The sequence below is a fragment of the Ambystoma mexicanum genome, chromosome 5q (genome assembly GCF_040938575.1).
Source record: "Ambystoma mexicanum isolate Mex_15411 chromosome 5q, UKY_AmexF1_1, whole genome shotgun sequence".
NCBI classification, from domain to species: Eukaryota; Metazoa; Chordata; class Amphibia; order Caudata; family Ambystomatidae; genus Ambystoma; species Ambystoma mexicanum.
Genome location: NC_090933.1, coordinates 215,180,744 through 215,206,321, shown reverse-complemented (window position 1 = coordinate 215,206,321; position 25,578 = coordinate 215,180,744). Strand labels below are relative to the sequence as shown.

At 44.7% G+C, this 25,578-nt stretch overlaps 1 protein-coding gene across 2 annotated transcripts in view; it reads right to left on the bottom strand.

Annotated features, from left to right (window-relative positions):
* Positions 1–25,578, bottom strand: part of ZNF407 (zinc finger protein 407) — a 2,669,902-nt gene that overhangs the window by 2,288,614 nt on the left and 355,710 nt on the right. For both annotated transcript variants that reach the window (XM_069620736.1, XM_069620737.1), the window contains exon 3: positions 20,674–25,429. In XM_069620736.1, the coding sequence (XP_069476837.1) occupies positions 20,674–25,363 (4,690 nt within the window). In that variant the 5' untranslated portion in view covers positions 25,364–25,429. The remainder of the gene's footprint in view (positions 1–20,673; positions 25,430–25,578) is intronic.

Genomic DNA, 25,578 nt, shown 5'->3' with positions numbered 1-25,578 from the left:
TTGAGAGGAAGGGTTTACCGGTTCTGATGAGTTTACAAGTGTAGCCAGTAGTGAAAGCCAGCATGTTGACTTGTTTGGTGAAGGAGAGGGTTGAGTCGCGATAGAAGCCAAGGGTTTTCACCTCACTGGCCACTTTAATGAGGTTGCTGTCAATTATGAAGGAGGCATATTCCGTCCCAAGTTTTCTGAGGTTGGTGGAGGTGCCTAGAATGATGAGCTCTGTTTTGTCATCATTCAGGCATAGACCATGATTAGCCATCCATGCCTGGATGATGAGATACACCCTATTCACCAAGGTTAAATCCTTAACGTAATCCCCAGAAAGTGGAAGGAGAATCTGTGTATTATCCGCATAATTAGTTTAGGTGATGCCGTATATAGGTATTAAGAAGGTAAATATTGCGTCTCTCCTAAACGAGTCACACCAATTCCTCCTGACGGCCATATCCTCCCATGTGATACTCCCTCACGTTACCACTCCCAGGGTTAGGATCAGGTAGCAGCTGCCCTCCCCTGGCCATATGGGAGGAGATCGTAGGCAGGGGTTGAGTGATAACTCGGCAGGATTCATCACAGTGGTGCGGCTCCTGACCTCTCCATTCTTTACTCTATCCCTTATCACTCTCAAAGATTGACAAGCAGGTTACTTCTGATTTTTATCAAAAACGACTAGATGGGCCAGGCACAGCTACATATCTGCAGCTCTTTCCCCCTTACCTTTTACACTGAGATGCCCGGATATCTCACTTACTCTGTACTCTGTTCCTTTTCCTATTGCACTCTTTGCTACCTATTAATGGCTTTCTGACCCAAATTTATGATTTCTGTCAGATTGTATCCTCATCGGTGGTCTCCTATTGTCCTTTATGGAGAATATGCACCCCTACAGACCATCATGCCCATGGTTTGAGAGGCAGCCACCTAACCTTGTGACCTGTACTGCATTTGTTTTCAATTTACATGGTGTCCTGAATCCTGATACCCGTATCACCAACCCCTCTATCCACAGCCTTTATCACATATTTATGTACCTTATATGCTCTAAGCCAAACATTGTCATTTTCTGTGACAGGGTCAAGGATGCGACCATGTCAAGAGAATGGGGGTGTAAGAGGGAAGTCACCAGAGTGCCACAATAAACGCTCCTTGACTCAATAGACATCTATCCTGGCCAGGAGGCTTTTCTGGCTTTTTCAAAAGACAGAGAGACTTGTGAACAACTAACCCCTGTGAAGCCAGAAAGCAATAACGCAGCTAAGGAAACTAAACAAAAAGTAGTGGGAATCCATACCTCCACTCCCATAATGCACCTGGACTCAACTAGGAAAACCTGTCACAAAGCCATGGGAATGAAGCCGTGATCAGAATTGGAATGGGCAGGAATGTTCCTTTCCCAAAAGGAATGAGACACCCACCAACCCCACATGGACGCTAGGGGAATGGTGCGATAATAGTAAAAGTTATGATAATGGAAAGAGACCATATGGGAACTGGGGAGAGTCAGAACCCACCCCCAGCCCTGGCCGGAAGCAAAACTCACCAAAGCTTGTAGAGAATCCCAGGAAATGAGCGCCTGAGCATATGGCCACTCAGACAGGAATGGATGCTACCAAGGGAGATGGGCCAGAAACTTTTTTAAAGACTTCCAAGGGAAGTCCTGGCCACCAGCCAACAGCACAGGTAGAGATTAGCCAAGAGGGTATAACTGACAAAGGGTTACCTAAAGGAGCCAATGGGTACTCCACAACAGGGATGGCTGGACCATAATAATCCAGCGTCTGAATAGTGTGAAAGGTGCTTGATTGAGGTCACGATCAAAAGAGGTGGACCAAGAGACAAGGAAGGCAGGTGTAGCAAGTAAAGAAGAATTGTAAGGATAGTGTTGGAACGTGGTGGGTAAGGTGTTTGGTCTGAGAGGATGGTACCAATTGAATTGTTTGCGAGATACTGACTGGAGGAAGGATAGAGAGATGGGGGAGTTAGGAGTAGGGTTGAGGCAGGGGGTGTGTGTATGAAAGGGAGGGAAGTGAGTTTCATGAGTGTAGAAGAGAGTAGGTATAGTGTGCGAGTGAGGAGCATTGGAGAGAGGGAAAACTAAGGGGTAGTTGGCAGCTAGAGACAGGAGATTGGAGGGGGAGTATAAATAACAGGGGCCAGAATGTGGGGAAAGGGAAGACCATGAAGCAAAGCATAGGGAGAGGGGAGAGACCAGTTGATGGGTGGAGATAGGAGAAATGGGAGAGGCCAGTAGAAAGATTGCGGGGGGAGAGAGAGAGATACACACAGCAACTAGAATGGGGTGGGGGGTGGGGTGTTACAGAAGAGAGGAGACTGAGAATGAGGATAATCTGTGGAGTCAATGATTGAAAGAAAGATAAAACAAGAGAACCACCAGGTAATACGTTAGGTCCCTTTGAAAGTTCATGAGAAGAGTTAGAAAAGGTCATACACTTTAGGTCACCCTTTAGGGTAAGAATAGATCTTGACAGTAGAGATGACCTGGCGATTGTCTACTGATACCTGAGAATCATTGTGCGGAATAGGGAAAGCAAGGGAGGTGGGAGCCCACCTGGAGGTCAAGGTAATCCGCAGGGATCACACTAATTTGTGAATCCAAATTTATTTAAAAACATCTCTATATTTTCTAATACAAATTCAAAAAGGAGTGAATGTCGCGAGATTCTTGTAGTAAAATGCCACACCGTCGTCACTTGTTTTCACTTTATCTAATATATATGTTCTTGTTTCCTGGTTCTCTGCCAGCACAATTGATATCCGAGTCGCTCGTCCCACTCCATACTGTCTTGCCCAGTCACCCAAAAAGACTTCCTTAAAGCCTATTCTTGGTCATTCCTAACGGTAAAAACAGCTTCCTTACAACCACAAGCATCTCCATGCAAACTGCTACCTCCTCGTCATCGCCTCATCACTTCTAATGACATGGGTGCGGGCCTGTGCCGCTGGGATTGCGCCTGTACGTGCTGCTCTCAGCAGTGTTCTTGCTATGGGAGGCACGCACCTGCTGCTACAATACAGGTACTTAGCCACAAGCCATCAAATGCCCCCTAGCTGTCTTCTACAAATAGCCCGCGTTAACACATTGGATAGGATGCCCCTCAACTGTACACTTCATTCATTTGCTAACCACTCAGAAGTGCTTCCCTGCTCCCTTACTCTCAAACATGGTACGCTCCCCAACCCTTCCCCCATTTTTAACTCGAAGGCTGCAGGCAGACCTCTAATCCAACAAATTAAGTTTCCCCGACAACAGATCTACATTAAAACGACAAAACATTTACTGCGAATCCCATAATGTTGAATATTTCCACCATATTGTAACACATTTCATGGAAAATAAATGAGGTGGGAAGACCCCAGCAGCTCCCTCACTCATTCCCCCACCATAATTAATACCCCAATCCAACCCCTGTCCTCTATAATTTCGATGAAATGTGTTAAAATACAATGCCAAAAATGTGATCATCTGTAATGGGCTTTGATGTTTGTGGGTAATACCCCGACAACACAACTTGCACAAATCTCTAATGCCTACATTTTGCTCATCATATTTCTCATTCTTGGTTTCTCCTGTCCCAAATTAAAACCAGTACCAATCCATTCTCTTCCGTAGGCAAAGGCATGTGAAGAACTTACCTGAGCTGCAAGCAGCAAAAAAGAAGGCAGGGAATTGTGAGAAGAACAAATTACTTACCCTGGTAATGTTCTTTGGACTGGATGTTCCTCCCACGCATTCCTCATCTTTGAGGTTCAATATCCAGCTTCAGCTGCTTCAGAAAAATGTTTTCATCAGAGGGTGCTGTGCTACGATGCAGTCGACTCAATGTCCTTAGAGGGCCTCCGTCTCAAGGATGATATCATCGAAGGCATATATAGCACACGCATTAACCATTCGGCTTGAATTCTGTTTTTTTGTGCCATTCTCCAGTATAACTACCCGTATAAAGACGGGTTTGACCGTACTAGGATCTGAAGGAGCGAAAGCTATAATAGCATGGGAAATTCTTCTGTGAGGAAGGCTGGGAGGGCGTTAAGGAAGACGATGGAGGAAAATTCAGTCGAAAGAACATTACCAGGGGTAAGTAACTTGTTCTTTGAATGGATTGTGTCCGTCCACGTATTCCTCATCTTTGATAGACTCCCAAAGCAGTGTTTGTTTTGGTGTGGGGGTAATAATTTAGCTATCAATGGTTTCCATGAAAAGAATGGAGGACAGCTTTTCCAAAGCTTCCATACTGACTTGGGGAATAATCAAGGCAGTAATGCTTTGTGAAATTGTGTATTGTAGACCATGTAGTTGCCTCACAGATGTTTTTAATAGGAACACTTCTTTGCAGAGCAGAAGTAGTAGCAACGCCCCTGGTGGAATGAGCCCTCAAGCCTTCAGGAGGATCTTTGCCGGCCAGCCTGTAGCATTCTGAAATTGCTAGAATAATCCATCTGGATAAGGTCTGCTTTGTGACAGCCTGACCCAGTTTGTGACCCGTATAACCTATAAATAGTTGATCTTCCAGAAGAGGTTTGGACAATCTAGAAATGTAGAAGCTTAGAGCTCTACGTAGATCAAATTTGTGTTACCTCCCTTCCTCCTTGCCAGGATGAGGTGGAGGATAGAAAGTGGGTAATACAATCTTTTATCCTACATTAAAGTCTGAAATGATCTTGGGCAAAAATGAAGGCTCAACCCTCAGGACGACCTTGTCCTAATGGAATAATGTAAAGGGTGGTTTAGATGATAGTACCTGCAACTCCCTCACTCTACTGGCTCAAGTTAGTGCTACCAACAAGATGGTCGTGAACGTAAGTAACCTTAAGGGACATGAATGGAGTGGTTCAAATGGTGCCCATAAGAAATGTTCACACCAGATTAAGGTCCCAAATGGGAACCTGAAAAGGAGATGTAAGGAACACATTAGTGAGTCCCTTCAGAAACTGTATTACTAGTGGTATCTTAAAATATGAAGTTTCTTCAGACGAGCGCTTTAAAATGAATAACACTGCCAAATAGCCTTTAATTGTTCCAACCTGGAGCCCCAGATTGGCTAGGTAGAACAGAAAGGACAACACCTCTGTTGTTTTACATAGCAAAGGATCCACATTCTTTTCCCTGCACCAGCTGCGGAATTTGTTCCAATGGCAGCGGTACAAAGACTTTCTTGCTGGCTTTCTGGCCGAAAGCAAATTCTCCTTTACGTCATCTGGGAGGTCCCAATCCTTCTACCCTCTCAGAAAACATGCATGAATGCCGAGTGTCTTGACCTCTGGATGGAGAACCTGACACTCCTCTTGCGAGAGAAGGTCCTCTCTTTGTGAAAGACTTATTGGAGGGTAGATGGATATGTCCAGAAGGTCCGGGTACCAAGTCCTCCTGGCCCAATCCGAGGCAATTAGGATCATGGATTTCCCGAAACTCCTTATCACGTGTGGAATAACAGGGATTGGAGGAAACGTGTACAGTAGTGGAAACTCCCAGTCCACTACAAATGTGTCTCCTGGAGCTCCTCTTGGGGGGAAATTCCCTGGTGCAGTAAGGTTCGCACTTCCGGTGGACACTAGTCACAAATAGATCCACTTGAAGGGTTCCCCAAAGGGTGAAGATCTCTTGAAGGGCTTCCTGAGCTAGCTCCTGGGAGACTGTACTTTGCCTGATCACAGCATCCGCCGCTGCCTTCTTCTCTCTGGCCAGGTGAACTGCCGACAGAGATTCCTTCTACAATTGCCCAGAACCAGAGCTGCATTGCCTCTCTGCACAATGGTAGTGACCCAACACCTCTCTTGTTGAGGTAGTACATGGCCACTGCGTTGTCCGTCATTATCAGGACATTCTTTCCCCAAACAGAGGGCAGAAAAGCCTTCAGCACCTGATTGCTCTCAGCTCCAAAAGATTGATGTGTTGTTTGGACTCTGTTAAAGACCAACGACTGCTGACTGTCAGATCGTTGGTGTGGGCTCCCTGTGAGTGAGGCATAACCACCTGCAAAATGTCTTGAGTGCTCACATCGGGTGGCAAGCTCTTCCTCAAGGAGGTATCCAGTACAGCAGCCATGAACTGAATCTTTTTGAGATGGTGTGCACCCATGAACTGAATAATTTTGAGATGGTGTCATGTGGGACATCTTGTAATTGAGGGAGAAGCTAGTCTGTGGAGTCTGGGGAGAGAGTGCCTGGTGACATTGAGATGATCCAGTACTTGTTGGGGGAATGCCAATCATCCAGGTACGGTTAGACGTGAATCCCCCCTCTCCTGAGACTCACTGCCACCACCGCCATCAGTTTGGTGAAAACCCTCAGGCGGAGGTCAGGCAGAACTCGAAACTGATAATGCCAACCGCCAACGGCGAACCTCAGGTACTTTCTGAACTTGAGATGGATTGGTACATGAAAATAAGCATCCTGAAGGTCCAATGACACTATCCAATCCTGGAGTTGGAGGGCTTGAAGGATCTGAGAAAGTGTGACCATCTTGAAATTGTCCTTGCTGAGGAACTTGCACAAGTATCTCAAGTCCAAGATGGGTCTCAGTCAGAGGGCAGAGGCCCTTTTGGGGGATTAGGATATATGGAGAATACCATACTTTGTTCCTCTCCGTTACAGGTACCGGCTCTATAGCACCTTTCTCTAGCAGGGTCAACATTTCCTGTACAAGGAACGGATCTGGAACCTTCAAAGAATGTCTCCCTGGTGGATGGTTCTGCGGTCTCCGAATGAAGGGGAGGCCGTAACCTTGGGCTATAGTTTCTAATGCCCAAGCATCAGAAGTAATGTCTCACAATTCTTTCAGATGCTGAGATAGTCTGCCTCCCACAGGGGTGTTGTGACTCAAGACCTCAGAGGGGGTTTGGGGCGGCTGAAGCAGTGGCTGTTGGTAAAGGCGATGCTGCTTGAGTGGGCTTTCCATCTCTCCCTCGTCCACCACGAGGGAATCATCTTTGGCTTCTTTGACAAGCAATTCCTCTCACTCTTCCAACTGAGGAGTAGTAGCAAAAGGATCTAGTCCTCCAAGATTGCACACTGGGGCAAAAAGGCTGAGGCTGCCTAATAGCGGCACCCAAAGATTTGGCTGCCACCTTTGACGTCTGCAGCTTCTCAAGGCTTTCATCAACCTTGCTGTCAAAAGGCATGTTAAGGAGTCCAGACTGCATGTCTGGTGCAAGTCCAGATTTCCTTAACCACGCAAATCTGCGAATTCCGGTGCTTGCCGCCATGGCTCTGCTGAGGCTGTTAGCAGAATCCAGACCCTACTGAAGAGACTCGCGCATGGCTTCCTTGCCATCCCCAACAGTGGCCAAGAAACAGTCTCTTTCCTCAACCTTCAGGAATATGCTCAGCCGCCATAGAAATGAAGTCCCATAGAGTGTATGAAAAATGTGCCAAGACACATGTGGAGTTGGCTGACTTAAGAGCTATGCTCCCCGCAGAAAGTACTTTTCTTGCCCAGGTATCTACCATTTTCTCATCCCTATCCGGTGGGGTAGTTGGATAAGCTGCTTGTTTTGAGGTTGCGGTTGCTGCCTACACCATCAGACTTTCTAGGGTAGGGTGTGTCGATAAGTAGTTGGGGTCATTACTTGATGGGCGGTATTTTCTGGTCAAGTTCTTATTTACTGCCGGACTTGACTCCGGTGTTTCCTAATTGGCACTTACCCTTTTCTGAAGAGCAATGTGGAAAGGTAAAATGGGATCCTTTTGAGGACCTTTATCTAGGATGTCTGTAAAATCATCCTGCTTGAAAGGGAGGAGAGGTCTGCTCCATCCCAGGTAATTACTAGCTTAGACCAACTGCCGGTATGAGGCATCGCATGTTCATCGGACTCAGGCTTACCAAATGCCAATTCTGGTGAAGTGTCCACTCCACTGCCCTTTTACAAATTTTCATATAGGTCCTTCAGCCTGGATTCCTCTAATATAAATCTATCAGGGACATTTGGTATGCCATACTGTAAACCAAATGGCACATCATTACCAGATTGCTCATTGTCCTCATAAATAGAGGTTAGAGACTTAAAGAAATTCTTTGTTGGTAAAGGAGTGAATGTTTTCTGTGATAGATGTGTCGAAGGCATCTATGGAGCCACTGGTGTTGGTGGCGTAGCTGGCGTCGACAACCTCAACTTGTCTTTTGACTTATGACTCAAAGGATCCTTCGATGATTTCTCATATTGTCGAGGCCTCGACAGCTCTCGATGTGGATCTGGCCTTCGTCCCGGGTTTGAGGGCGCACAGGATTTGGCTCGAGCCCTTTCCTTACTGGCTTTAGAAGGCCCGGTAGGAGCATGGCTTGTCGAGGGTTTCTGCTTTTCAAATATTTTGAACATTTCTAGCCTGAATGCTTCTATCAGGTGTATCAGACTGCGTAGGTAAGTGTTCCAATATCTCAGTTATGTCTTCCTCTTCACTCAAACACAGAGTGTCTCCAAAATCCCCCTCCTCCTCACCTGATGTAGAGGAGTAGTCCAGCCTCTTCCGACGAGTGCGATGCCCGTGAGTCTTGCCCTTCTTTAGTAGGTAAGGCCGTCCTCGGAAGGAAGCCACTGACCTCGGAAACGGGTCAACAGAGACTCCCCTCTGTGACAGACAAGACGGAGTAGGGGAAAAGCCTTGCGGCACAAAAACCCCTCTGGATGATGATCCCAGCGATCCGGAAGCAGAGAAGGGGAGCGAACGTACAAGCGTAGCAGACCAATGTCCAGGCACAGACAGAGCCGGGAGATGCAGGTAGAGAGCGGAGGGAGCCGGAGGGAAGAGAATGCTGAGCTGGAGCAGGAATCAATGGCGAAAGAAGCCAAGGAGAGTCCGAAGGGAAGCAGAGAGAGAGAAATAAGGAGGAAAAACCAACAAACAAGGCGAGGAAAGGGCGGAACACCGCAAAGGGAAATAACAAGGAGCGTAGGCAACAAAGGGGTAGTACGAGAGTTGCAACGCGCCGAGCCGCCGAAAGTGGAAAGTAAAATACGTATTTGGCGGCGGCCATCTTGGAAAGAACTAGACCGTCAAAAGACGACTAGGGAGGAGACGTGAAGGCACAACACGTTGGCGGCCATGTTTCTACCTGTTCCGCAACCGCCAGCAACCTGCGGTTGTGACAGCTTCGCCTTCGGCAGGAGTGGCGGCCTTAGTGGCACAGGACATAGCTCTCTCAGGAGAGGAGTTGGACGAGGACGTCAAAGTGAGCGACTTATGGTACTTCTTCTTTGAGTTCCTCGACGACGAAGGAGGAGTGGTGGGAGCCACTCCTTGACCTGGACCTCTTTTTCTTCTTTCTTTCGAGGAGAGTCGCCTCTTGCATCGTCAGAAGAAGGTTTCTTCAACAGGGTAGTCGATGGGGATTTCTTAGGGAATTTACCTATCGCCAATTTCCACTGGGGCACCTTCAGAGCTTTTCCAGTCACCGATTGACATTTCTAACAGGCAATGGTCTTGTGCTCCACACCAAGACACCACACGCCTACTCGATGCAGATCGGTCAGCGACATCTTGGCATCGCAGTCCTGACACTTTTTAAACCCGGTCTTTGGGATAGTCAGTGTCAAAGACAAAGACATTTTTGTATATTTTGCAAAGGAAATACTGAAGCGTAACGTAGTTCTCGAAGTGTAAGCTTACTCAGAAAAACAGAACTGAAGCCAACGGGTGCTCCTCATGCTATATATGCCTTCGATGACATCATCCTCAAGACGTAGGCCCTCGAGGGACATCGAGTGGACTGCATCGACGCACAGCGCCCTCTGCGGGGAAATAAATGTTGAAGCAGCTGAAGCTGGATATTGAATATCAAAGATGAGTAATACGTAGGTGGACACAATCCATTCAAATGAAGGGTTTAATGGTTAATGAAACACTGCTAAAGTCAAAATTTGAAGCTTGGTGTTTTTGATGCTATGAGCGGGATTAAAGAGAAAGACATAAAATCCACATTTATTCACACCTAATTAGCTTACACTTGCTACTGCTGTAAGCATGATCTCAATTGAAATTCAAGTTCAAGCTCCCTAACATAGAAAAATGCAAAACAGCAAACCAGGCTTTAATGTGCCATCCTATGCAATTGGTGCTGGAATTCATTAGAATCTACCCACCCCATTCTCCTTTCCCACCTATTCATGACATTCCTCAATCAAAATAACCCACAGAGATCCCAATTACAATCACGTCTCTGTAGAGTGCACAGTTTGTCATTGTGTTCTTGTCTCTACACATGATCTTCTGCAGAATGCGGCTCTGCTGCTGAATGTAAAGTGATCCACCAACTCTTGGGCTAGGGCAGTGTTTGCAAATGCCCAAATAAAAAAAATAAAAAAAGAAAAGTGGATAGCCAATATTAGTAAGCCAATATTACTACCCGGTGAGGGTCAATCAGAATGTAACAAACAATCTGATTGGTCCTCGCCGGGGATTCCTTTCCTTTGTTCCCGGCGGGGGGACAAGGCAGCCCCTCAGCCAATGAGGAGGCTCGAAATGGGGCAATCCCCGCTCCGCACCTCCATACGGCTGGAGACTTCCATCCTCCCCTGCCGGAGATTCAGATAAGTGTTTTCTTTCTTCCTACCCCCTCCCCTGCAAACAATCCCCTCCCTGCCCTCCCAACCCCTGCCATTAGTACACTGGTCTAGCGGGCTAGGGTACTAATAGCAATAAGCCCCTCGCTGCAGGGACATTAGCGAGTCAGATAATGCCCCGGGGCTTCGCTCGGGCCTATAACTACCTGACTCGGTAAAGCGCTCTGGGATTATTGCTTAAATATTTGTAGGATAGATGGAGATTCTCTGCAATGACTATAGAAGCAAACTAGGAATAAGCTACATAGCTGCCAATTAGAGTTCTCAATAATTGGTATGCATCTTCATTATATTCGTAAACCATGGCCATATCTGCCCGTGTGCCAGATCTCGGAACACATTTTAAACTGAGAGAAAATGCTCTTCAAAAAAAAAATATATATATATAGTAGCAGTTTGACATTTCAATGTTTCACAGCAATACATCTCAAAAAGGCACAGCGTACTGCATTAACTTACCACAGAACATAAACATGCACTTTTTAAAAAGAAAATAATGAGGTGGGTAGACAGATATGTTAAAGCAAAACAAAAGTACACAGCCCTTTTAAACATGTGGTAAAAAACATGTACTCTAAGGGATTGTCTTAGCATTGAGAAGGAAGTGCAATGAACGTTTCATTCACAGTCAGTCTCTTGTAAAGTTTTGGATTGGGTGCATAGGGCAGCTCGGCGTCCCTCAACACCGTCATGCCTCAACCGTGCCACTCCTCGACTCCAAGTGAGACGCCAGCAATACATATATCAAGTCACTATGCCTCCACACCTCATTTCCCCTCCCCTCTTCTCCTCTCCCCCTGTGTTTAGCAGCCGCAGGGAAGAATCCAACAGAATTTGGCAAAGAAAAAGGAAAAAAACAATTTTATTCAAATTTGCTTCATTTCTCATCTGATAGACACCCAAAGCAGTACATTATCCGGAGGTGGGATGAAAGTCTAAACCAGAAAGCTTTAGAACACAGCCTTACGGACAGCATTCCAGGTTGGAGTGCTTCGGGAATGTGTGAAGCGGCAACCAAGTAACTGCTTAGCAGATCTCCCCATCGGTCACCCCCCTTCTCCAGAGTAGAAGTAGCAGCCAAGTCCCCAGTGAAGTGCACCCTGATGCCTGAAGGCAGCTTCTTCCATGCCTTTGGTCCGAAGAGATGCTCATCATAGGCCATATTAACCAACTGGGATTGCACATTCTTGGAGGACTCCAAATCGTGGAGGTATGCTGCCCTCCTGAGCACTGTAGATGTACCCATGGAACAGGAGAAACAGTCAGCGGTGTTGAGGCCATATCCAGAAATAAATCTCACCTCTCCTGCTGGGAGTAGATCCACTGCCTCCGCTATCGTCCTTCAAAAGACGTGCACATATTTGGCAAAAGCACATCTTCATCCTCATACTCCCCAACATGAACTAACCGTGGCGGCCAGGCCCACCAGTCCCCTATGGGGTAGGTTGAGCAGATAAAAAGGGCAGGTCTGCTTCTGCTTTTTTGTCAGCTCATCAACAACTGCAGGCATGGAACACGGTTGTTGCCATAATGCCCCGATGGGATCAGATATAGATGCATTGAGGGCAAGGCCCTTTCTGACTGAGGACCTTTATTGAGGAGGTCTGTTAGTTCATAGGACTGCAGGGGTTTTGGGGCAGGCACCAAGGGCCAGTACCAAGCTCTCAACTGTTCTTCTATACTGGGCATTGGGATGGGTGTAGGGGGCTGCTTGCTGCATACCAAGGTCAGACGAGGGGTTGAACTCACTCGCTTCATGCAACCCTTCAGTCAAGCACAGGAGACCAGCCTGTTCCATGAAGAAGTCAGCACATCTGTCTCCTATACTGATGGGCTCCATTGGAAAGGGGATTCAATCTCCATCCCAGTTAAAGAGTCCTCATGGACTTAAAGAATTCTGCTCTCAATTCCGGTAGGAAGTACCAAACCATCATCAACGTCAATGGAACCACCCCGATAGGGCCTCTCAACACTTACTAACGTCTGGGCGCAACTGGTGCCTGAATTGCCTGAGACATTTCTCAAACATCTGAAGCATTTGAATTGTAAATGCTTCCCACTCCCCTTCTCAGGGATCCCTTACTCATGTATGACTTACACCTGTCTGAATCATACCTGGTTTGACGCCTCTTCTTTTTCTTGTGGGAGGACAAATGGTGGGACTCTATTAACAAGACCTCTTCTTCGCTTTCTTGTGATGTCTGTCCTCCTTCTCAGGCGTGGGATCTTCGGCATCAGAGCTCGAGGACCTGGCAGATGATCGAGTGGGAGACTTTGAAAGGGGGTTGGGGAGGGGGCGGCACATGCTAACTTTGCTGATCATTCCCAAAGGGCCTTCGGGTTCATGAGCTGACAAGAACCGCAGTGCTCGACATCGTTTCCAGTCCAGTGACACCACACACAAATGTTTTGAGGATCCATCGTGACGGACATTTTTGAGCTGCAATCCTTGCAGCCTTTAAACCCTGATGGGTTAGAAATGGACATATCAGTGTCACAAATAAAAAAACATTTCAGTTACAAAAGGATTGCATTTCAAACAATGTGCAGAGTGCAAGGGAAAATGTAATGAATGTGTGGGGGCGTAGTGACATGGCATATGTACCGCCGACGTCACATCGGAGTCAAGGAGTGGCACGATCGAGGCATGACTGGGTTGAGGGACGCCACTGAACTGCTGTACACCCGCTGTCAAAAATATTATTTTGCTTTCCATAGTTCAAACGGATTATAGTTCACACAAAACAAAGGTCCTAGGACTCCCTTCCCCAAGACAGCAATCTCTGGCTGTTTGTCTCTCAGGGTCTCCCTCCCCAAGACTTCAACATAACATTCACATTAGTTTCACTTGCTCAAAGTCCAAAAAGAAAACACTGGGTCTGTTTGACCCTCCTTCAGGTTTGCTTCACCAATTGTTTCACAGTTCGTAACAGCTTGTTCACCGTTAAGGGTTTCCTGGTCTAGGCACAGTTGTTCAACCACACGGTCCACCCATCACAGGTCACGCAACCAGTAACCCTACATATTAGGAAACTTCCTGGTCTAGGCTCAGTAGTCGGACCGCACAGTCCACCCATCACAAGTCAAGCAATCATAAACTTCCCCAAAGGTGTTGGGCCCCTTGTAGGCTCTTCTGTCATGGCCTTTCACTTTTTACATTTGTATTCCTTGTAATACCTTTTCATCTCAGTGATTGGCTTGTAACATACTTGTGACTGTTTCTCACGCTCGCAGTTCTAACTGATATAATTTCTCGTCTTTGCACATATAATGCTCACCCCAACTCTTCAAATCCTTCATATGCCTTTAATTCTGTCCCTACGGCTCTTTATTAGTAGTGCTGGTTGATAAGTCTATTAAAGTGTTCATTCACCATTCAGTGCATCGTAGTTCACTCAATTTGCAGCTTTCTTTCAGTTTGGCATTCAATATAGGTAGCATTTACTTGTATTCACTTAAATGGGAACTTTCTTTCAGTTCAATATGGGTAGCATTTCCTCAAATGAAGGGATTGTTACTTGTTTCAACATTCCTTCGGAGCACTCTGGTCTCCTCAGCATCTTCTGACACTTACCGGCTTTTGCGGCTCCTCCCAGCGGATCTCCCCGAGCTGGAAAGCACTTGCCAGTTCGCCGGGCATGTCTACATACACCCCCAAGCACCTTTGCTCACTCTCCACACGTGATCTTCGTCCCCGGCATCATCCACCGCTCCAGCTGCACCCCGGGCTTGGGCGCGGAGTGTGGTTCTCTCTCTCCTACTACACAGCAGCGCCTGCTGCCCACCTTACAATCAGAGGGATCCCGGTCCTGCAAAGTACCTACTGCTGGTCTCCAGGCTTCGTTGCTGGCATCTCTGCTTCTCATGCTGGTCCCAACACAGCAGTTTCTTTCCCCCTCCCTCTGTCTGCTTTTGGGCTCCAGCTTTTATACTCTAACATTATTAAAAAGCTGCAGATGAATGAAAAGGGTTAGACTCAATTGCCTGACCTTGTATAAGCATGCTAGTGTGACATGCCTGATGTTCATTACTAGATTCCTCCAGGCCACTCTTCTTTGTCCCAGTACCAGAGTGGTGTTTGCAATAGGAAGTGTGCATTACTCTTAGTTGCCTCTTCCAAGTACTTGGCGGGAGATTATAGGTAAAACGGGAAAGGACTGACAATATCACATGAAGACTTGAGGGGATTGGGAGGCCAGGTAGGTCAGTGTTAGTGAAGAGGGGATATCACGAATCGCCCGCTCTCCAATCCCCAAAGACTCTTCACTCAGGTGATCCTCCCTCGCTTGTCCACCCCCAGGGTCGGGATCCACAAGTGATAGCCCTTTCCTGGTCGCTGAACAGAAGATCCCTGGGGAGTAGATGCGAGAATACCTTCAGGTTTCTCACAACAGAGACAGGAAACAGGTAGGATTTGAGGAAATCCACAGCGTAAGGTGCATTAAATTGAAAAGCAAGTGTGGTCAAGGAGGGTTTTCTGGGTCCAGTGTGGGTGAAGAAATGTTTGAAGAAAATGTAAAGACAGAGAAAAAACACATGCGGAATCCCAATACAATAGTAGTTGTCCCATACAAATATTGAGGATTACGTGTATTTATTGTATAGAAACTTTTCCACCCTTGCTGTTTTGTGAGCCTTTGGGGGAGATGTAGATGATGGGATAGTTGGAGAGTGCGAGAGCGAGTGAGATTGTGTGTGTGCGTATCCGGAGAGAAAGCAATAGAGAAAGGAGGGACGAGTGTGGTATCTGGACGGTGATGTAGGGGGTGTGTGTCTCTATGATTGCTCAGTGCTATGTTGTCAGTTTAGATCTGGAACCTATTGCTCTTGGGAAGATGTAGGTTTTGGCAACTGGGGATAGCTTGTAAAAGGAGAGTTTGTTATCATGTGAGGGTTGTAGCTATACTTGAATAATAGGTTACATGCTGGACATTATTTCATGTCTAGCATGAGATAGGTCTCACAAGAGAAGTGAAATATGAAGTATGGGACAGTTGATCTTTTGAGCATGGTTTTATTCACCCCCTAGATCAGGTTGTGGGAACTGACACTATGTCGAAGAAAAAAAAAGGTAAATTAATGTCCACCATCAGTTACTCCACACAGTTGGTTGTTAAAATCTATTATTTTCCAGACCTGCAAATTATCAACATGTCTGCCTTCCAATCAGGTCACCTGATGACTGGGGCATTATGATCAGCCCATCAACATGATTACTATGTGGGTGAATGAGACAATGATTCCAATAACACTAGCACAACCTCTTGACTTTGTTGGTGCAATAAGCAGACAGAAGTCTTAATGTTTGCTGGAGGCATCTCATTTGATTTCCATGGAGGATATCCTCTTGCTTCAGAATGCTTGAAAGAATAGGGGATGATGGCAGGTACAAATGCCACAGTACTACCGTATATTTTGGCGTATAAGATGACTTTTTCATCAAGGAAAATCTTCTCAAAAGTCAGGGGTCCCCTTATATGCCAGGTGCTGAAGCTTCCCAGCTGGACTGGAGAATCTGCGGTTGCCGCATATGGTGGTGGGAGCTTAAAGACACCCGCTGAGAACAGCAGTGAAGCGTCGCAGGCGCGCATGTGCAAGATCTGAGAGGCAGAGAAGGAGGTACAGTAATAGGATACAAGGGGCGGGCCAGACAGGAGAAAGAGGCGTGTTTGCGCTACCGCTCTGAAAGTCTTGGAGACAGGGAGGGCTGGGCAGGCAGGGAGAGCTGACCAATCCAAGCAGGCTTTCTATACAACAACCAGCCAATCACCGGTAAGGTACATCGCTTGCCGTGATTGGCTGGTTGTTGCATACTGGGTACCACATACAGTACAGCACCAGTAGAGAAGAAGAGGGGGTAGTCTTATACGGCGAGTATATTGCAAACTCTATATTTTAAAAGGAAAAGGTGGGGGTCGTTTTATATGCCCAGTCGTTTTATACGCCGGAATATACGGTACTTGCATCTTTTGTACTTTATTGTTTATAGTGTACTTGTAAAAGTAAAAACATATTTATGCCCAGCTAACTCATTGCAGCAAACTAAAATATTTGTAGTCAAAGTATGTGTTTGCATTATTTCGAAAATTATAGGCACTTTTACATATGTTTGGATGGCACCATTAACATTTTGTTGCTTTCTTAACACATTCATTTAAACCATACACTAGGTTAAACATGCTATGAACATGTTAACTTTAGCTTCCCATTTAATCCACTATTAGTATGATAAAACAAACCATGCACTTTCAATGAAAATAAATCAATTGAATGTATTATTTGAATCTACTCATAAATGTGGCCTTTGGGACAGTACTTATCTACGTAGAGGTCAGTGATTTAGAAAAGCTGTCTATTTAACAGAGAATGTATGGCAGGTTTCTATAAACATAAAAAGGGAATTTGTATATACATTTAGAACAGCAGCATATGCATTTTTCCCCAAATGTGTTGTTTAATAGGCCATCTAAAATTAAAAATAGAAGGGAAATGTAAATAAGAAATAAGTACCACTGTCAAAGTTGATCCTGAAATAAACAAAAATACCAAAGCAGCTCCATATGCTAATCAACAAAACTCCAGCATACTAGTGAAGGCTTTCAATTAAATGGATGGTTTTTAGGTTTTAACACTACACTCTTTCTTCTGCCACTGATGAGCATCCATAAGGTCTCTGTTAAGACACTATACCCTGAGAAAACGGGATGTTTGGGGTGCTTATATTATTGAACTAGAGGCTTATCTTCTCCTCCATCCTTTCTGCTCCAGCACTGATAATTAACATCATTAATTCTTGCTGTAAGAAAAGATCTTTGTGAAGATACTCTTGATTTCTCGTACTCAAAATATCTTTCAATCTTTTTTATTTATTTAAGGCATCGGTTAACGTGAACCTAGATGCTGGGTGCAGTGAAGTGCTGTAAATAGTAAGAGATGTAAGCACTGCATGAGGGATAAAACAAGGGGTTATGTGAAGACATATGCAGACTAAACAATAGGATGCACTTGCATCAACAGAACATGTTACAATAAAAATAGGATTTTAACAACCTTACATTTTTGTCAGGATTGGTAATGTGGCTGATCAACAGACCAACCACGTGACAAGTACAATGAAGGTTCAAATGGTTTTCATTTAAAACTCGGGAAAGGTTGGGAAAACACATACTGTGGTTAGAGGTTGATCTCTTAGAATACAGGGATGCCTTTTTACCGTTGGAAGTAAACAGAGAATGCCAGGATCAGAGAAACAATGTAGTGATGTGAACATTCCCATCATGTGGAAAAGGGTCTGCTCCAGGTTCTCTAGGGAATACGTCTCAGGGATAAAGCACAAAGGCAGATCTTTGGTCAAATCACAGTCCCTTGGCTATAGAGCCTAGCCGCTTCTTTGCAACAGGTCCTATTTATAAGGGTATAACACCCTGCGTGCTTGCTTAGTTGAGTGTTAAGAGGTCTTTTACAAGGATTGTTTCCGCTCTGCCGCGATCTCACCGCTCTTATCTTCACAATTAAAGTATATATACACACGGGGGCGCTGCGGAGCAGACTGCAAAATGGCTGTGCTCTGGTGAGCACCGACACCAGCTTCCATAGCCCCATCCAACCACAGGACCACCCAACGCTTCTGCTCAGGCAGTAAATTGGCGTACCTGCTCCTGAAGACTCTGAGATCTCACTGTACGAGTCTGACTGCTTTTGGGAACTCTATAGCTGAGCAGAGCCGTGTTGTCTTTCCCCCAGCAGCACGCTGAACACTGGAGAGTCGAGCAGTGGGAAGAGGAGGAGTGCCGCCTCTCTCCTGGAGGACACCGGAAACCTGCCCTTCCCGCGAACGGCATACACCGATATCCATTTTTTAAGTGCTTGTCGGAGGAATGTTCTTATTTCAAAATCCCTCTAGTAACTCCATTTCTAAAAGGACTCAGTAATGTGTATCCTCCATCTCACTTTCAGGTTCCAGTTTGGGACCTAAACTTGGTTCTAAAATTCTTAATGTGTGCACCCTTTGAACTTTTGCACATGTGTCCTCTAAGGTTAACATTTAAAACCATTTTATTGGTTGCTCTCATATCTGAACGCAGAGGGAGCAAGTTGCAGCCACTGTCAGTAAAGCCACCCTTTACAGTCTTCTACAAGGACAAGGTTGTCTTGAAGGTGAAACCTTCATTTTTACCAAAAAGTATTTCAGATTTTCATCTGAACCAGAAAATTGTTCTGCCTTCCTTCTACCCTCCACCTCATCCTGGTCAGGAAGATAGACTGCATATGTTAGATCCTAAAAGAGCATTCATCTTTTATATTTCAAGAACATCCAAGATTTGGTTGGACAATCAATTGTTCATAGGGTATACAGGACACAAATTAGGTCAGGCTGTTACCGAACAGACCTCATCTAGGTGGGTCATTTTGCCAATTTCTGAGTGCTACAAAATTGCAGGGAAAGACCCTCCTGAAGACTTACGAGCTCATTCTACCAGGGGCATGGCCACCGCTACAGCCCTGCAAAGGGGAGTTCCTATTAGGAATATTTGCAATCCTGCATCAAGATCAACAATACACATGTTCACAAAACATTATGCCCTGGATACTTCCCATTCTCCCGATCTGGTTTTTGGCAAGTCAGTACTTTTCTCTGCCCTGGAAAATGGATAGTATGTAAAATTCTACTTCCTCCTCCGATGATAAACACTGCTTTGGGAGTCTGTCAAAGATGAGGAGTACGCTGGAGGACACAATCCATTCGAAGAAAAAGTTACTTACCCCAGGTAATGTTCTTTCGACTGGATGTTCCTCCAATGTATTCCTTATCGCCCTCCCAATCTACCCCTCTGTAGAATTTCCCGTGCTATTACAGCTTTCGCTCCACCAAGGTTGAGTACTGTTATGCCCGTATTTATGTGATCTATATGGCAAAAGGAGGAGGAGAAACAGAACAGAGGCCAACGGGTGCAGCGCATGCTTTATATAATCCCTGATGACGTCACCCTCGACCGAGGCCTTCGAGTGACATCGCCTCGACGCACGGCGCCCAGTGCCGGGAAATTTTCTTTTCCGAAGCAGCTGAAGCTGGGACACTGAAGTGTCAAAGATGAGGAATATGTTGATTTCAAATTCAAAAATTCACTAGTGAGGGTATGAAACGTAAACTACCAGATTCCATTGTCATACTTTAGTTCTTGAATATTGTTACATTTAGTTTGCCATACAGACACAAACCCTTAAAAAATGAAACCTAAAAACATACATTGCTGAAAGATACAAATGCAAAAGCACAGAACAATGACTGGCTAAGAGAAATATGAATCTGTATGTATACTAACATAAGGAGAAGAAAATAGTTCGATATGCAGAATTAGTAACCAGCACAGTGAATCCACGGGATACACTTCATGTGGATTGGCTCGTTTCCGAGCCATACCACAGTGTAAACCGGAGGACGCACATATGTGCTTCATGCACCGGGTACACTGTTTCCCATTCATTACTACGGAGCAAGTCGCCCAAAATGGCACTCTGTTGCTCCGTAGTAATGACGCAGTACGCGCGTTCTAGTGTTCCTAGAACTAATGAGTACTGGTGCAACGCCTTTTCAAACGGCGAAAGAAATGCTGCTTGAAAAGGTTTCACTACTACATTAGTTTCCTGGGGCTACAAACACCAGAATGCAAATGACAATAAGCGGCTCGCCGGTAGGCCATTACCGCCTAACGGTAATGCCCTCGGGGCCCCCGTTAAGGCCCTCACTAAGCTCGGGCCTGTAACTTTGGGCCCCGGGGACATAACCTTAGGCGGTAATGGCCCGCCGGCTCGGCAGTTATTGCCATATTATTTGCCCTTAGCAGTCACAGTATGTTTAATATGCGCAATTCAAAATACCCTTAAAAAATAATGTCCATGATGTGCTTCTATTTTTTGTGCTTTCCATTTACGAGAATTAGCCACTGTTGGCTTTTAGGGTGTGTGTTGGTCTGCCACCCATGCATCTAGAAGCCAACCAATGAGCATTTTGTTTTGCAAACTCGTAGGTCTAGCCACCACAACTGTAATAGCGGGGACACAATATGCAGATAAAAAGACAATCTTCATAGTTGCATACCTGTATGAGTGCGAATATGCGCAAGAAAAGCCATGGAGTTGCTACTTCTGCACATCTTGCCACAATACTTGCATACGTTGCCTTGGTTTTCCTCACGCTCGCGGTTGATTTGCTCAGTGTCTTCCACAATGTACTTGTTCACTTCTCGCAGCAGTTCCTCATGCTGCTCTTTTATATGAAGAAACAAGTTCTGTTCGTTCTCAAAAGGTTCTGTGCACTTGACACACTTGAATGTTGCCCCTCCCTCTGGCAACTCTTCCACACTGGCCTGCTCATTTCGAATATGACCAGCACTAGACAGGTGCTGGTGGAGGTTGCTCTCGGTGTAAAATGACTTCCCACAGAGTAAGCAGTGAAAGTGCTTTTCCTTTGATGGATGTTTCATAGATATGTGCACATTCAGACCACTTAAGCCATCTGCTAAAAAGCCGCAGTCATCACATCGTACACGAGCGGTTTCTCCGTGGAAAACAATATTGAATTTTTTCCTCTTCTCAGTTAAAGGGAGGTACGTCTTCAAGTGATACCCGCTCAGCTGTATTTCACTCATCATGTGCCCATCATCTGCCTGACTAGGAGCACCATCCTCGTAATGACTTCTTAATCTTACTATAGAGGAATCAAATGTGTCAACGCTATACATCATCGTTGTTGGATTATCATTCTCACATATCACAGTCTCATTTTCCTCCATCTCTTCAGTTACTGAATTACGTATATCCCAAGAACCCTCATTTACTTCATTTTCTGTGTCTTTGTGCGCCCCTGTAAATTGCTCATCATCTACCATTAACTCCTTCTCAAAATCTGTATCAGCAGTATTATTTTCTCCAGAATTTGAGTTTATGTTGGATTCCTTGAACACTGAATGCACAAAATGGGAAGAAGTTTCCATATTCTGGTCTTCTAAAGGAACGTCAGAGTTTTCACAAAAGCTATCAGGTTTCTCTTTGTCTTTTATGGGGCCATTCCTGTTTCTATCAGAGTTTTGGAAGTTAACTTTATGTTCCTTAGGTGCCAACTGGATGTTATTGGACTGATCGGCATTGTGATCATCCTCAGTCTCTACCAACACATCTGTTGAACAAAGATTCGGTTTCAAGGCTACATGTTTAAATTCTTCAGAACTATGATCCCCAATTGAGATATTCAACGTTCTGTGTCTTTCATCATGAACTACATCAGCCGTATGGTCAATTTCTGAAGATCCAGGATTCTCCAACACACAAAAAGCTGAATTTATTTTTTGTTTATGGTGATCATGTCCCTCCTCATCAGTGATGGAGTGAGTTCCATCAAAGACTGAATCAACTTGTCCTAGTTGAGAATTTTGCAATTTAGATAATTCGGCTGGCCCGTTGGCTATATCATTTCCATTTGTGACTGTCCCAGAGGAACAATTAAGGTAAGACTGTCTTTTGAGTTTATGTTTTTCTGTTGCTGCATGTCTAGTCATTTCCCTACGAGTAACAGCATAGTAATCACAAGCCAAGCAGTAAAATTCAAACTCTTTTGTGTGTTTCCGTTTAACGTGGAGTTCGAGTGAGGTGAAGGAATGGGCAACAAAATCACAAAGTGTGCATTTACTGCCAATTTCAGAACTTTCCAAGATGGGAGTATAGGGATCCTTTTCTTGATGGGGACTTCCTGTTCTTGTGAATGAATGCCCTGTTTCATCTGTTGACATTTCAGTGCTTACATCTTTTAATGAAACCAGATGTTCTACTTCTACACCTATGGCATTTACGAGCTCTTGATTCTGTTCTCCTAAACTCAAAGCTTCTGATTTGGCTGCTTTAATATCCTCCCCAATCGAAAGTCCATTAAGTATGACGTTACTTTTCTCAATATTGGGGCCTGTATTATATGCATCTGTTGAAATAAGCTGTGGGCTTCGTTTGCCACTTTCTTCCATCTCTACACGACCTTTGTGTTTCCTGGTTGCACAGTGGCGTTCCATATCACCTTTAGTTACAGTATAATAGTTACAAACTTTACATAAATAGCTATATTGTCGACTGTGCTTTCTTCTAATATGAACAGTCAGGTTGGTTACACTGGAGGCCAAGAGGCCACAATGATGGCATGTTCTAGAAACCTTCCCTTTAGGCCTCCCTCTTCTGGGGGCATTTTCAATAACCAACTCACTGCTGTTGATCTCATAATGGGTTCCTTTTGTTGGAGACAACGCTTTATCAGCTGTCCGGTTATTGACTATGCTAGATTTCCCTTCAGTGATATTTTCCCTACCAGATTCATTGGTTTCACTCCCGGAAATGTTGTGCACTGTTTGTTTTGAATTGCTTTCTCCGATACAAACCTTTTCAATACATTCTTCGAAAAGCAAGCCAATATGGTTCTTCTTGGCATTTTCAATATGTTTGCTTCGTTTAATGTGCTTTTCCATTCCATCCTTGCACATCGAGTAAAGACTGCATGCTTTGCACAGAAAGTGATAGCCCTGTGCATGATGTCGAAGTTTGATATGTCTTGTGAGAACTGTAGTTGATCTCGTTTTATAAAAACATTTTTTGCATTGGAACTGAGGTGTACCTAGGGCTGAATGTTGCTGTTCACTTTCATCACGTAAACCAAATTGCTTTGAAGAATCTGCTTGCATAGTTACTTCTATTTCATGTAAAACAGGTCCAGTGCTATCGCTACATATTTCTAGAGAACTGGAAGAGCCATCCTGGGAAGACAACCCTATCTTGGAAGGCACATGAGTGATCCTTTGTGCCACCATATTAAGATGCAATTCCGTATCTTCGTGGTGCCCTAGGTCTGCTTGGTTTCGAAAATAAGATTTGCATGTGGTACAAGAAAAGGGCATGTTATGTGCCTCACTCATGTGGCTCCTAAAAATCAGTTCCTCTGAGGTAACAAATGAACAGAGCTGACAATCACAGTTAAAAGTACCCGTTTTGTGCCTCTTACTTAGGCAGTGCTTTTCAAAATCGCCTCTTGTAACACAAGAATACCCACATAGTTGACAGTGAAAGAGCATTTCCTTCGTATGGCAACGTTTGACATGAATTTCCATTCCTTTTCTGTTTTGAAACACATGATCACAATAGGGACAGGTGCGTAAGACTTTAAACTCTGAAATTTCAGGTTGCGGTTTAGAACCAGCATGCACAGTTGCATTAGCAGACCAAGAGTCTGAGTCATTGTGATTAAGAGAAGGAATTGTTGATGTTGCAGTCATTTGATCCGTACAACAGGTAGGTTTTAATTCTTTAACAAACTTAGATGCTAAGCCCATGCGCCCGACTTGTGCTCTAAAGTGTATACTTCGTTTAGTAAGGCTAAGCAAGTTCAATTTATTTTTAACCTGGCCATTTAAATGGAAAGAACCTCTATTTTTTCGGAAGGAAGCGTTTAACACTGAAGCTTTTCTTTCAAAAGAGGACATTCCATATTTCCTGCATAACGTTGTTTTTCCTATTAATGGTTTAATAGTTTTCAAAGTTTTTGTGGTTTGCAATTTGCCTGAGCCAACATCCGACATTCCAGAGACCTGCCCTTCATGAGACTGGTCTCTAAGGTTACAGTCTCCAAAATTTGACAACTCACTGCAGACTTCCAGTGGCTCTTCCCTTGAAGGCTTGGCAGAAGGTATCATCTTAACAATGAGTTCACCAGCACTTTGCTCAGCACTACAACCTCTGGCATCATTTAGAGATTTGACACTATCATATCGTTTTTTCAAATCCACAGCCCTTAAAGATCTTTTGTTGCCTTTTTTTCTATCAAGCATTTGTTTCATTGCATTTAACGGTTTGTTAGAGAAGAATTTGTTTGCCATTAGCTGGGCAAACCCCCCACGTGCAGAAAGATGCTGACGACGAAGGTGTGCCTTGCCAAAGAAGTGATCATGAAGGAGATTTTCATCCAGGCACTGAAAGCCACAAATTTTGCAGCAAAAAAGTTCTTGTGGACGGCTTATCTTCGGAATAAGTGTTTGCAAAGTAGTGTTTTTTTGTCCGTTATAAATATGGTGCGTGCATGTGTTTTCTTTGGCCTTGTTTAGCAGACTATTTTCAGTATTCCGGTCAGGATTGAGGGTATGGGCCAATGTTTCATTGCTGTGTTTAACCAGAGAGTCTCCCTTGGCATTTCCAACAGCGCAGTTAACGCTTAATTCTTCTATGTCAACAGTTGTGCGATCTGCAATTGAGGATGATTTTTCTGCATGGCTTTTCCCTGCATGCTCTTTTAATTCAAGATCATCAATGGCAACAAAGTCACAAAACGGGCATAAAAATTGCAGAAGCTCTTGGTCATTGTTTTGATTGCCATTTCTCACTACCTCGCATAAGGTCTCATTTGATGCGCTTCTCCTGAAATTTGATGAAGAAACTACTCCATGATCTGTAGAAAGCTTCTCATGTGAATGTCTACCATCGCCATTGTTTTCAGAGACAACAAGCTTTGTTTGTTTTGATGGGCACTGATTTCCAAGTACTTCTGCAAGGTAGGGTTCTACTAATGCAAACAATGGCCTTTTGAAAGGTTGCTTCCTCTGTAGGCTCTTTTCAATAACCTCATGCATAACTCCAGGCGAAGAATGTGCTTTCTGGTCAGATGCTATGTTCGGTTCAGTGTTCTCATCTGTTACATTACCCTTTAAATCCTGTGATGATTCTGAACTATGATGATCTTCATGGATACATTCATGTTCATCCATAGCTAAGGAATGAGGTATGAGCTAGGCGTCCTCTGAAGTGAGAGCTCCATCAGAGGCTTTTGGTACCTGTAACAAATAATGCAAATCTGTTTTAAAAAATTATGTATGAATGCATGACACATTGGCAATCAGAAACACAAACAAGATGCGTACAACAGTTGCAATTCGTTTACTAAAATATTTTCTTTGACTCCAACACTGATGTAAGAAGCCTG